At 39.4% G+C, this 14,645-nt stretch overlaps 1 protein-coding gene across 1 annotated transcript in view; it reads right to left on the bottom strand.

Annotated features, from left to right (window-relative positions):
* SORCS3 (sortilin related VPS10 domain containing receptor 3) overlaps nucleotides 1-14,645 on the bottom strand; it is a 616,732-nt gene that overhangs the window by 74,285 nt on the left and 527,802 nt on the right. Inside the window, exon 14 of the mRNA XM_003825558.7 lies at nucleotides 7,408-7,515. Coding sequence (XP_003825606.2) covers nucleotides 7,408-7,515 — 108 coding nt within the window. The remainder of the gene's footprint in view (nucleotides 1-7,407; nucleotides 7,516-14,645) is intronic.

The following is a 14,645-nucleotide window of genomic DNA, read 5'->3' as shown; positions in this document are numbered from 1 at the left end:
TGAAATTGCAGATATAGAATCCAAATTGTGAATCACAAATTTAAAATCTTACCAGAGCAGGAGGGCAACTTCAACGAACAAGGAGTGAAACGGGGCAGCCGGAGAGGACATGTGTACACCAGGTGAGGGGTGGGGCAGAAACAGCATACCCTGTCCGAAGTGGGCAGTTGCCATGCAGCTTCAGGAGAATGTTGGACTACAGGGTGTTGGACTTAGTGCTGCCAGATGTTTCTGATTTTGCAAATGTGGGCTCCATTGGAAAAAGTACACACCAAGCAAGATACACCTGTGAGTCACTGTGAGCCCCATGAAAGGAATTCAATATAAGGAAATGAGAAAGAACTTGGGCTTCCTGAAAGAGGTGAGACTTATATGTGGGGTTTTGATAAGAAATGAGGAGTGTTTTTTATTTTATTTTTTTAACAAAAGCTGAATATACCATTTATGACAACATTGGTGAACCAAGAGGACATTATGTTAGGTGAAAAAAGCCAATCATCGAAGGACACATACTTTATGATTTTACTTACATAAGGTATCTAAAATAGTCAAACTCATAGAAGCAGAGAATAGAGTGATAATTGCCAGGGGCAGGAGGAGGGGAAAATGAAGAGTTCTTCAACGCACATAAAGTTCCAATTATGCAAGATGAGTAAGTTCTAGAAATCTGATGTACAACATAGTGTCTGTATTTAGCAATACATTATTGTACACTTTAAAATACATCAAGAGGACAGAATTCATGTTAAATGTTCTTACCCAAAAAAACTCACAAAAGAACAAAAGGTAATTTTTGGAGATGATAGGATATGTTTAGTAACTGCGATTGTGGTGATGGTCATGGTTGTACATATACATCCAAACTCATCAAAATGTATACATTAAATATGTGCAATTTTGTATATATCAATTATATCTCAATAAAACTTTTTTAAAGAAATAAGGAAACTTCTAAGCCATTTCATAAAAAGTATATTTTCAATACTTCATTAGGCAGGGCAATTGGAGAAGCAATTTATAGCTAGGGGAAATATGTAAAAACTGTGTCAAAAATTCAAATGGTATTTTTAATATATTTACAATGGATAAAAACCCATGGGCATTCTTGTTCAGGTTCAAATTACAACCCACGGGCCATGTCTGGCCAGCTCTATGTTTTGGATGGCCCACAAGCTGAGAGTTATTTTTACATTTTAAATGGTTGGGGGGGAAAAGCAAGTGAAGAATTGTATTTTATGACATGCATGTGAAAATTATATGAAATTCAAGATTCAGTGTTCATAAAGTTTTATTGGAACACACAGATGCCCATTTGTCTCCATACTGTCTATGGCTGCTTTCACCCACTAGGCTAGAAGGATTGAGTAGTTGCAACAAAAGCCCTATGGCCAGCAAAGCCTAAAATCTTTACTGTGTGGCCCTTTACAGAAGTCTGCCGACCCCTGCTCTAGCTGGCCAAAATTCTTCCCTGCAAGTGGCCTGGTTCTTGATCATTAGATCACAGAGATTACCAACATGTCCAGTGTTCTTCAATAGAGGTTATTATTTCACTTAGTCCTCACATCCACATGAGGAAATGGGAGCTCAGAGCGGAGTGAAGCAAGGCACTAAAGTCACATAGGTGGTAAACAGCGAGCTGAGCATTTTCCCTGGAAAGTGAATCTCCAAAGCCCATGCTCTCAGTCACCACACCATCCCTCCCCCTGAGCCCACACAGCAATCCATTGATCAAAATAAGCTTTTTCCTTCCAGGCTGTTGCCAGTCCCCAGTATACCCTACCATCATCCAATACCCCCTCTGCAGGCATGGATTCTGCTTTTGTGTTCCTTGGCACAAACAAGAGTGTGCCTCTGAGTTGCTGGCAAGCCTGGCGACAATCTGAAGGTTATGAATCAAGCAGCCAGCCTGAGAGGTGATGACTTGGGAGTTCCACCGGATTTGCCGATTACTCGAATGACTTACTTTGGGCAAAGTAAAATCAGGCTCTTCCAGCAAACAACAGAGAATTGAAAAACAGATCAATGGAAGCAGCTCTGGTTCATTTTCAATGACTTTATCGGATGCAGTTACTAGAGGCTAAACAATGCATTTAAGCTCAGTGCTGAGCCTCTGCCTTGTGCTAAGGCTGTATTTAAAAGAATGATCCCTGCTAGGCATGTGGTCACAGTTTTTTAAGTGGAAAAGGCTTCATTTAAAAAAAGAAAAAAAAACCTCTGCAGCTTTGGGGTTTGCATAATTTTCTAAGCAAAATGATCTTTCTCCCCTTCACTTTGGCTGTTAGTTCTGCTGGTGGAACAATTAATCAGAGATTTATGCCAATTAGAACTGGATTTATAAGAGGAGTCAACAAGGCAATTGGCCCTAGCCAAAGGTATCTGTAGCCCTTTTCACCTCTCACTTTCCTCTACTGTCCAGGCACATTCCTACCACTCCATGTCTGCTCACACTGTTCCACCCACCAGGAATGTCCTTGCTCCCTCTTTTCTGTATAGCCATGAACCCCTTTACAGCCACTCTGTCTTCAATCACGTCTTTGATATCTAACAGCAACTAAAATGTTTCCCATACTGGCCAGGCGCACTGGCACATGTGCCTGTAATTGCAGCAATTTGGGAGGCTGAGGTGGGCAGATCACTTGAGCTCAGGAATTCAAGACCAGCCTGGGCAACATGGCAAAACCCCACCTCTATAAAAAATACAAAAATTAGCCAGGAATGGTAGCAAGCACCTGTAGTCTCAGCTACTTGGGAGGCTGAGGTAGGAGGATCACTTGACCCCTGAGCCTGGGAGGTCAAGGCTGCAGTGAACCATGACTGCAACACTGCACTCCAAGCTGGGCAACAGAGTGAGACCCTACCTCAAACAAACAAACAACATCAACAACAACAACAAAACACATTTATACCATACCTTACCATTTAATCATTATCTAATTATTTCATGTATTTATCGTACTTCTTCAAATGGATTGTGAATTAACATCAAGAACTAGGTCTGCTGTGACTTGGTGTCTGGCAGCATAGCAGGCACTCATCATACTAAGTAAACAACTGGTATACTGCCACTGTTTCCCCACACATCTTGGTACTCCTTGATGGAACAAACCTTAGAGAATTACAGTACCTTCCTTTAAATTTTACCTTCAAGCCTGGAGCTTGAAATTCACATTCCTTGCTCTTATTTTGCCTCTTTATGAACATGTGAGCTGAGCCTCAGTGTCCTCATCTGCCCAATGATGCCAATCCTATCTACCTTCCAGAGTTGTTGGGAGATTTCCATAAAATCAAGTTTGAAAAAGTGCTCAATGTGATACCTGGCACAAAAAAAAAAAAAAAAAAGATGCTGAATAGTCACAAGTTGGCTGCAAGGTCTTCACTGGGTTCCTCCAAATCAGACTAAATTCTCCTTAAGCATTTTAGACATTCACTCATGGTAAGAAGTGTCTGATCTCTTTCAGAGAAGCTGTACTTCTCCCTTCTAAGATTTTTTTTTCTAGGAAGCTGCTAGGTTCTCTTTGGCCCCTGTAAAAGTATAGCTAAATCATAGCCAATTGGTTCAAACATTTCTTATCAGGAAAGAATTTCAAACATAGCTTTGAGGATGCAGGAAAGCAGTGTTTTTCTATCTGATTCCACATCTCAGTCAAGCTAAAGAAAAGCTCTCTTTAAAGTGCTAATCAAAGGGCAAACAGCCTTTCATGAAATAGTGGACCAAAGAGGCCCAAGTGCTGCAACAGCCACAGGCATCTCATCATCTGGAGAGCCACTGCCTGAGACTGCAATAGGCCCTCCAGCTTGTCAGTCAGCCTGTCTTCAGCCTTAAGTAATAAGAACAGTCACATTTCATTTTGAATTTGGCTAGACTAGATGGTTCCCATTACAGTTACCAGGGGGATGTTTCAATAATAACATCTGAAAAGACAGTAGTAAAAAGAGCAATAAAGGTAGCCAAGTCCCAGGCCTCCACTCTGGGGACTGTCTCCCATGTAAATCCTCCTGCAAAGCTATGGTGTTAGAAGTGTCCATGTTCCTGGAGCACTGGCCTCCAGGAAAAGTGGAAATTGGGCAGATTATTGTGAAAGGTGGAGGAAATCAGAATCATTCCCAGTAAGCTCCTCATTCTCTAGCTGCCCTTTTGTGCCCACATGCCATTCCACCCCAATGTATCATAACCTCCATATAGACACCTCTACACACATATGCAGTCTGCTCTGATTCCTATCCAACCCCAGCCCCCATGATTTGCACCTACTGCATTCTGACCAGAGCATTTCAGAATCTCTAGAGATCTATAATCAATTTCCTAACATGCTAGAGCCATGGCCCAGAAAAATCACAACAATCACAACAAAGGTAAGATTTTTAGAAGTCACTTGATTCTTCCATTTAATAATTCATTTATCCAGTACATATATACTGTTAAATCCTCCATGTTAGCACAAGCCTGGTAAATATATAGCACTGAAAGAACAAGATACACAAAGATCCTCCCTCATGGGAACTTAAAGTCACATGCAGGGATGTCTGTGCACGTGTGCACATGTGTGTCCTTCCACATGTCTGTCTTAAGGGTAGATGAAGATGGAGGGGAAAGATATTCAACAACTAATACCCTTTGTATTAACATTTATTATCTAAAGTGCTGTGAAGGAAAAAATAAATAAGGCCAGATAACATATAGCGTGGGAACCCATCCTGATCTGGCAGGCTATGAGAACTGATATTTAAGCTGAGATCAGAAAGATACTTAGAAATTTAGTTGTTTAAGTAGGGAAGGCAGGCCCATTCTGGCAGATACAAAGAACCTGGGGGCAGGAAGGCACCAGTGCATCAGAAAAGGGTGGTCAGGTCAGGGAGGTTGGAGAAAAAGCCCCAAGCAGGTGGTCAATATAGATACTTGTAGGCCGTTCTATGAGTTTAGACTCTATCCTAAAGGCAATGGAAAGGCCTCAATGGGTTTTAAGAAAACTGGTGATTTGATCAGATTTTTTAATTTCAAAAATGTCACTCTGGATACAGGTCAAATTCCTAAATGTGACTTAAAATCTTTCATAGTCTTACTCCCTTAACACCCAGCCACCCTCTTTCATGGTTCTTACCTTTGTTTGTGTTCTTTCCTTTGCCTAGGAATCATTCATTCATTCAACGATTACTGACTTCCTACAACATGCCAATCCTTGCTTTCAACACTGAGTTTATATTAGTGAATAAAACTGTTAAAAATCTATGCTTTCTTGGAACTTACATTTCATTCTCTATTATATGGTTTTCCACTTGTGAACTGCTATGAAAACTTCCAGACCAACTCAGTTGTCACCTACTGTGTGTGTGAATTCTTCGTTTTCCTCTGCTATCTCCTGGCTGTATAACTAGGGTACCATGATGATTACTTTATCACCACTTACTCTCACCACTTAAGTCTGAGAGCTCCTTGCAGACAAATAATTTCATTTGCCTTTATAAACTCTCCTAAGTTCTAACAAGGTCTGATATATATTAGAAGCTCTCTAACTGTTAAATATATAAATTCTCCAAATCAATAGATAAGAGAAAGCAACAGAACCTTAGAGTGGCTGTTTTTTCTCCCTGACCACACAGAGCTAAAGAGAGAATCAGGGTTAACAGTAAGGGGAAGGATACACAGTATTTGAATGACCTACTTTATTAATAAGTTTTCAATTCAACAGCAAAGCTAAGCATTCTTGTCCCCAAATGGACTCCTTGTCTTCACAGTTCCTACAGAAATATATAATATTTTAAAACTCCTATTTCAATCTTTGCCATTGCCATTCCACAACTGGGCAACCCTAGTAGGCCAGTTGGTTTCAATACCATTTTCATATTTAGAATAGAGACAGAAATCACCTCTTGGCAACCCTTCCAGGGCTTGTCCAGCTATCTGAAGAGTCCCGACAAAATCTGTGTTGTTTTCATACAAAAGAAACTCTGAATTTAACAAAATGTTAAAACAGGTAACTTGAATTGTTTATACTCATTTTGATGAATACTTCCAAGATCCATCTTAATTTCATAAAAAGATCCCCTATAAGAAAATAATTATGCTCTATTCTCTAAGTATCTTGATAAGAAAATAAAACAGGAACAGAAGCTCTGTCAAGCTCTTAGGGAGTCTTGGCCAGGAGGAAAGGAAAACAGAAGTGCTATCTCATCTTTTCAGTAAATGGTTTGGCTCTGAGGTCAATCTCCCTCATATCCATGTGACCAGCTAAACTCCATCTGAAGCTGAGAAAAAAATTATTATCATTTAAGATTAGATGAACACAGAACTTAAGCTGTGGCCTTAAACTTGCTAGGGAATACCAGGTCATGTAGAGATTGGCATACACGTGATGTTGTTCAAAGTAATGCCCAAAAGAATCTGCAATGAGTTCAAATAGGCCTCATAGACGAGAATGGGGCCAAACTATAAGATTTGATCAAAACTGCATAAATACAATTACAAAGAATTTTTTCATAACTGATCACTTATTGGCTCCTAGATTGGCCTTTCTTCCAAGTCCATCACCATTGGAAAAAGACTAATTCAAACTATAAAGAAATCTATGTGTACAAAAGTTAAATCAAGAGCAGTGTCCCTAAGAGTAGGAAGATCATACACCCTTCCACCGAACCAGCACAGATGCACGCTATGAGCCCTTCTGTGCCAACTCCACACTGTAGCAAATATCCCTTAATTTTGCCCAACAAGACTCCACTCTGTCCAGTGAAGAGCTGAGGTGTAAGGTTCTCCAGCCAACTGGGAGTGGGGGAGGTGGGGGACAGTATTGGTTGGTAGAAGATTACAGTTACCCATTCACCATGTACACATGTGCACACATAAACACAGGTGATCAACTTCTAAGATTAAATCTCATTATAAAAGAGTATAGAAAAAAATTAACAGTGAAATAATCTGAAGCAAAATAACTGTGGAGTGTGTGTCTGTGTGTGTTTGTGTGTGTGTGTGTGTGTCTATGAGAGAGAGAGAGAAAGAAAGAGACATCTCTTACAATATTTCTGATTTCAATAAGTTGACTGTTTTACTCCCTCCATCCCTGCCCCTGCTCCTTATCTCCCACTAGACTGTTTTGGAAAGAGAAAAAAAACATCTAACGACATAAGTTTTCTGTTTGCTTGGGTTTTAAATAAATGGGAATTTGCTATCATTCTTTAAATTCTATTAGAAACCTTGACTGTTCAATTAGGACCCTAGCCTCTCTAATCCTGGCAGTAGCTTTTTGAGTTTGTAGGTATAAAAATAAGTATTTCCATTTTATAGATGAGGAAATTTTGGCCCAGAGATTGGACCACTTTGGTGTAGGGTTCCCTGGGAAAAATCCGAGGCCTCAATGAAAGTAGAACCAGTGTCTCTGGTCTTCTTCCTGTCACAGCAAAAGAAGTACTCACGTCATGATGTGGGTCTCCATTCCTGCCTCCACCAGAGCCCCGTCAACAAAGAGAGGAACCGAAGTGAAACCATACTTGTCCCAAGAGTGGCCCTCATCAAAACTCACCCTGTGTTGGAAACAAGTACACAAAAAAGACAGCTGAAAATAAAGCCACACTCTTCTGTAACCATTTTTCAGGTTATTAAATTTTCCTCTGTATCTTGCTTTCTGGCAGTGTGGATTATCAATAGGTTTTAATCTTCAACATCTCCCCATATTATTATGAGATTTGATCAAAACTGCATTTCCGGACTTGGGCGGAGACAGCACCTAGAGTTGCAGATATATTTCAACACATTAGAATCGACAAACAGCCCAAGCAGGAGGGCTTAGTGGATGGAATGTCACGTTTCAAGTACTCACAATGGAACCTGAGGTTCAATTTACAGTACAATCCATTCAGCCCTTGGAGGTTCTGACACAAATTGAGTAAGGCTGGTGGACCCAATGGAAAGGGAGGGGGTTTGTCTTTCAGATCAAACCTTACAAACAGCAATTTTCTATTTGTTCAAAACAGATGTTAGGATCATTTTCCCTCCCCAGTGCCACTTTAAGGGGCTTTTAGGGATGACCACTGAGAGTCTGAGATGTTCTGAGCAACACTGCCTCATCTTTCATCCAAAGGTAAGAGGAAGGTCTGGCCCCTTGTGGAAACAGAACCTGCAATGCTTTAAAGAGGTGTAACTAGTGGAAGAAACTTGAGCAATTCTGAGTGCTTGTTTCCTTTCCTTTCTTGATATTATCAAGGACCTTTCTGCCCCTTGATTTAACCAGGGGGCATAGCCCAAGGACCATCTCCTCTGAGAAGCTTTTCTCAGCATCCCTTCTTTCCCAAGACAGCCTTAGTTTCTTCATCCTCTATCATAGGATCCTCTATCATAGGTTCATTTTTGTTCTGGCTGATTCTTAATTCTACTCTATTTCCATAATTTAGGATTAAAATTCCCTTCTGTATGTTCCTATAATACCCAGGCCTTCTCCTATCATAGTGCTGACTACTGACTCCTTAACTGATCTTGAATATCTCAATTCAAGATTATAAACTCTGGGAGTTCAGAGATCATGTATGTCTTATCATTGAAAAACCCCTTAATAACAAATATAACACAAATATATCTCTCTTACAATGCTCCTCACAGTATGTGTGTGTGTATACACACACACACACACACACACAAATCCTAATATATGCACATAATATTTATATATATAATATATATAATGGTAAATAAGATGTCTGATTCTCCCACCACACTGTGAAGGGTTTTTGTTTGTTTGTTTGTTTGTTTGAGACAGAGTCTCACTCCGTTGCCAGGCTGGAGTGCAGTGACACGATCTCGGCTCACTGCAACCTCCGCCTCCCAGGTTCAAGTGATTCTCCTGCTTCAGCCTCCTGAGTAGCTGGGACTACAGGCACGTGCCACCAAGCATGGCTATTTTTTTGTATTTTTTGTAGAGAAAGGGTTTCACTGTGTTAGACAGGATGGTCTCGATCTCCTGGCCTCGTAACCCACCCACCTTGGCCTCCCAAAATGCTGGGATTATAGGCATGAGCCACCGTGCCTGGTCATGTTTTTTGTTTTTTTAAAGAGACAAGGGTCTCACTCTGTTGCTCAGGCTGGAGTGCATCGGTGTGATCATAGCTCATTGCGGCCTTGAACTCTTCAGCTCAAGTGATTATCCCGCCTCAGCCTCCCAAATAGCTAGAACTACAGGCGCGTACCACTGGACCTGGCTAATTTTTTTTAAAAAAATTTTATTTTTGTAGAGGTGGGGTGTTGCTTTATTGCCCAGGCTGGTCTCAACCTCCTGGCTGCAAGCAATCCTCCCACTTGGACTCCCAAAGTGCTGGGATTACAGGTGTGAGCCACCATGCCCAGCCTAACCTGGGAGTATTTTTTTTAGGTCAAACACCATACCGTTAATTCTTCTATTCTTAGTATTTAACAGAAAACCTGGCATATAGTTGATACTATATACATGTTAAATGAATACATGAATGAAATAATAAGGAATAATGACGGACCCTCCTTAAATCCATCCAATCATTTCTCAAGCATGACTTATACTGGCACTCATAAGTTGGGTGTGAATTACCACCCCATTAGCAGCCAGCCTACATGGTTCACTCTCTACTCACTTACTTCTTTGTCTTTCTATATCTCTGTCTCTCTCTATTTTACTCTGTTTTATCCTCTCTGTCCTAATGTACAGATTAAAAACAACAATAAAGTCAATCTCTTAACCCAGCTAAAGTAACCAGTCTCTCAGACAATTTTTGCATTTATGGTATACCTTGATCCATGTTCACGAATGAAATGCAGACAGTCTGCCATAAACATCTTCATGAGTTTCTAAATTATCATCATCTGTCTTGAATTTTAAGGACTTGATTATTTCAGCCTTTTAAAAAAATATGTTGAAGGCTAAATAATCATTTAAACTAGCCCCAAGAAAGTTGGGCATATCTAAATTGCTTGTCATAGAAACAGGTTTCTCATTTCAAAAGTGAAAACATGTATAATTGGAAATGAACTTTACTTTTCTTACCATGTAGTCCATCAGTTCCTAAAATAATCATAGTTGTTTCAGAGTGTGTCGTGGCTACTAACAAGTCAACTCTGGCCAATAAGTCCGGAAGGTAAGAAAGTATTAGTTGGGTTTTTTGTTTGGTTTGTTTTGGAGACTTTGGGCAAATTGGTTTTTGTCTTGGCAGATGAAAGCCAAAGTGAACTTAAGGCCTCTCTCTGTCTCATTCTCAGGATTTCCTTATCAATAAAAGGTTAGCATGAGCCAGGTGCAGTGGCCTGTAATCCCAGCACTTTGGGAGGCTGAGGCAGGTGGATCACCGAAGTCAGGAGTTTGAGACCAGCCTGACTAACACGGTGAAGCCCTGTCTCTACTAAATACAAAAAAAAAAAAAAAATTAGCCAAGCATGATGGCGCATGCCTGTAATCCCAGCTACTTGGGAGGCTGAGGCAGGAGAATCGCTTGAATCTGGGAGGCAGAGGTTGCAGCGAGCCGAGATTGTGCCATTGCACTCCAGCCTGGGCAACAAGAGTGAAACTCCATCTCAAAACAAATAAATAAATTAAAAAGGTCAGCATTAGCAGAGCAAATTGCAGCGAGTGCCATGAGCATTGCAGGGAAGGAGTCGTCTTCACATCACTGCCATAATGAGCAGAGCACAGGACAGCCATCTTTAGTTTATACAATGAAGAGAAGACCCACAGAGAGCCGACACGGAGAGACCATCGCAGCCTTCCAGTATTGAGATACGACCTCCAAGGCAAAGCTAAGTCCAGATGGGGAGAAAAATTGTAGATGATCAAGGTCCTGCTACATGAAATGAGTTCACACGGAAGGAGCAAAATCCTTGCTAGAGGAAACAGGGATTGGTAGATACCTAAAGGAAGGATGATAAACAACAAAGTCCAGGTAGAAAAGGTAGCATGGACAATTACTGAAGCCCAAAGATGGCATAAGTAAGCACAAGCAAGTGGGCAGGACTCTAGAGCTAGGGCGATCTGAGATCAGCGATTTCCAACACTTTATTCTCACACTGAGGCAGTTATGAAGAATAAAACTCCCTAAAGAAACTCCAAAAAAAAAACATTAGAAAACTTAATCTCTTAGTTATAAAATATTTGGGTCTGGATAGGCTGCCATTTGTGAAACATTATTATTATTATTATTATTATTATTATTATTTTGATGACTAGAAGTTTTCAAATATCCTGAGGTGATATATTATATATTGAATTCTATATTGAATGGTATCCCCAAGGGATGTACCTTCTCCTCCTCAGGTCAGTAGCTCATTAATGGCCAAGACAAAGGAACTGTGAATTCCTTAATAGCTCCACAGGTGAAATTGAAATCAGTAGGATTGCCAATACTCAGGGAGACAGAAGTAAAATTCCAATTGATCTCCAAATAGTGGCAACATAGGACTACAGAATCAAAGTCAAATAAAATGAATTTATCAAAATGTTACTGATGCCTACTACTATGTGACTGATCTGGCAGTGACCTCAGTTCTAGGGATACAGAAATGAACAGAAAAGGAAAGGTCCTAGCTTCCACGGAACTTACTTTCTAGTGTGAGGAGATGAACAATTTGGAAATAAATAAATGCAAAACTATGAGTTAGAAATAAATATCATGGAAACAACTAAAATAAGGTGATTTGATAGTCACCAAACAGCTACTTTCTACTAAAAATTTAAGAAAGCCCTTTCTATGGAGGTGACATTTAAACTGAAATCTAAATGATAAGTGGAGTATCCGTGTAAAGATTCAGGAGAAAACCATTACACAGGAAAGGTCTAATATGAAAAAGCTGCCCTGTGAGAAGAACAGAAAGATGGTCAGTGGCTGTAGCTTAGTGTGAACAGGGATTAGTTGAAAGAATTAGTAGAAGAAAATAAGGCAGAAGTCAAATCATGAAGGACCTTATTTTCAGTTGAAATAATATAATTTGATTTAAGCTTTAAAAGACAAGTTTCACTTCTCTGTGATAAATGGATTGTCAAGACCCAAAGTGGATTAAAGGAAATGAGTTGGGGAGGGGTGGTAATTTAAGAGACCACACCAAGATGGGGCTTGGATGAAGATTATTAATAGTGGAAAAAAATGGAAATATTTAGGTTATTTTTAGAGATGAAGTCAATGAATTTGGTAACAAAATATATAGAGGTTGCATGAGCAAAAGAAAGAAGTCATGGAAAATATTGATTTGGGGGAGTGTTAAACAATTGAGGGGGAAATTAGAAGATCAGGAGAAGCAGTTTTTTTGGTTTCTTTCTCTTTTTTTGTTGTTTTTTTTTTTGTGTGTGTTTTTGAGACAGAGTCTCGCTCTGTTGCCAGGCTGGAGTACAGTGAGTCGATCTCGGCTCACTGCAATCTCTGCCTCCTGGGTTCAAGCGATTCTCCTGCCTCAGCCTCCTGAGAAGCTGGGACTACAGGCGCTTACCACCACACACAGCTAATTTTTGTTTATCATCTGTTTGTTTCTGTTTTGGTCCATGTCACGATTGATGCTTTTTGGACTGCCATACTGTAATATTGTTAAGAAGACCTTTCGATGGATGGATCTAGATTTCTCATCATAATTAGGGATGTAAATTTGGAAGTCATTTATAAGACAGAAACAACTTAAAGCAGAATACTTAATACAAAAAAAACAAAAACACCAAGACCTACCACTAGAGAAATGAAATTAGCTAATAAAATATATAAAGCTGGAAAGAAACTGGAGTCAGTGGTCAACTACAAGTTAAATATTTTCTGGCAATGCCACTATCATGAGAGGTAATCAAGCCACCATGAGTGTAGGATGTGCTCACAGATATATTACAAGCATAAGAAAAGAAATCATCCTTCTACCCAATCCTAAATACTATGTTCAATTTTAATAAGTGTAGAAAAACTGACAATAAGAGTAATTAAAGGTAAAAAGCAAATGGTTCTAGAAACAGGTTATATGAATTTTAGGCAGCTTAGGGAAAAAGAAGAAGAAAAACTGAATTAATTACCACTGCATCTTAATTTTTGTAAATGAGAAAGTTTCCAAATATTTTAAAGGGCTATTTATCGACTACCAAAAAGGGATAATGTCAGTGAAGGAAATTAGACAGAATGTAGTTAGATAGGTGGAACTATTAATTATTTAACATACAGATAGAATAAGGGAATAACATACAGATAGAATAAAGATTTCCATGTGACCCTTCTAAAGAGAACAGTCAAATATTTGTGGATAAGAATATAAGTTCCCAAGTACACACTACCATTCAACAGTGTATCCCAACGCCTATTCTAATGCTAGATAAATAACATATGCTCAACAAATATGTATGCAATAAATGAACAAATGAATAAAATCTGTCTTGAGTTGCATATCATGTCATTTCCCAGAACTTAAAAAGGCTTTTCTAGCCTAAGATATTTCTAAGAAATACATTGAGGTCCTTCCCAGCTGTACTTTTCTAAAAATCATACGTAATTCTGTAGCAGGCTTATTCTGCATAGATCTGAGTGGCATATTACAGGTCAATGTACAGAGATTACAAGTAGATTTACTATTGCTCAGCATGAAAAACAATCTTTCTAACAACTAAAGCCATTATACAAGATGGGAACTACGTAAGGTGGGTATTTGCAGGTCAATTAGCACTGTGATATTCTGGTAAAGTGAGGTAACTTTTTGGGGGTGTCACAAAAGAATCAGCTACACCAGGTATAATACTAGTTTAAATGACTTCTATAAGACCTTTTCCTACTTCAGGTGTCTATGACTATGATACTAACATGACATAAACTGAAAGGAATAGAATCTGCCAATAACAATCAGAATCCTCCTCAGAAGTCTCTAGCACAGAAATAGAGAGCTACAGTGGTCATTGAGAATCAATGTTCCTTCCTCTGGTAAGGTGTATTGCTCCATTTCATTTTATCCCCAGTACATGAGGTGGTAGCATTTTAGCCACCTGGAAGTTCTTCAGAACAGTACATGCACTTTTGCTTTTCAGAGGCATGTATTGTTTGGAACTATTGTTTTCATTCGAAAGTTTCTCTGAACAAAATGCAAGCACACACAACCAAAGAAACACAAAAGGCCAGGTGATGTTTTCCTTTCTGTTTCCAAGAACATCCCATTGAGAGACACTGACAGCTTGTCAGGGCTAAGCAAACAGTCACACCCCTGTCTACCTGCCCATTAGGTGCTCTGCCGATTGTGAGTTTTCATCAGATCTCTCTATTCAGTGGGGGCCCATTGTTTATCTCACTCTAATGCTTCTCAGGTACAAAGGAGATGGAGGGTTTCCCTGAAATAGCACTTAGTTCTAATCTCAATGCATCCAAATGTACATGGTCACAAACAGATGGATTCATTTGTATGCTATTTGCGTTCATGCCTATCTGGCTACCTATCATTTCAATTTGTAGGAAACAACATGCCTTGTTAGCCTAGCTAAAGTTTCCCCAGCTTTTCAATTATTACTCTTATTTTCTCTTAAAGGCGATGTAGCTATTATTTAAATCTGAGAGCCACTACATCCCAGTGGGTAATCTGGTGTCTTTTTCCTATTCAAATATTAATATACATACATCTGTACATAAAACAATGTCAGTCTGAGATCTATGACAGAAAATGGCAATGAACTGATTACCTAACCTATCTTCCTCTTAAA

The sequence above is a fragment of the Pan paniscus genome, chromosome 8 (assembly GCF_029289425.2).
Source record: "Pan paniscus chromosome 8, NHGRI_mPanPan1-v2.0_pri, whole genome shotgun sequence".
NCBI classification, from domain to species: Eukaryota; Metazoa; Chordata; class Mammalia; order Primates; family Hominidae; genus Pan; species Pan paniscus.
The sequence above is the reverse complement of the archived record's forward strand: the minus strand, read 5'-3'. Positions and strand labels throughout refer to the sequence as shown.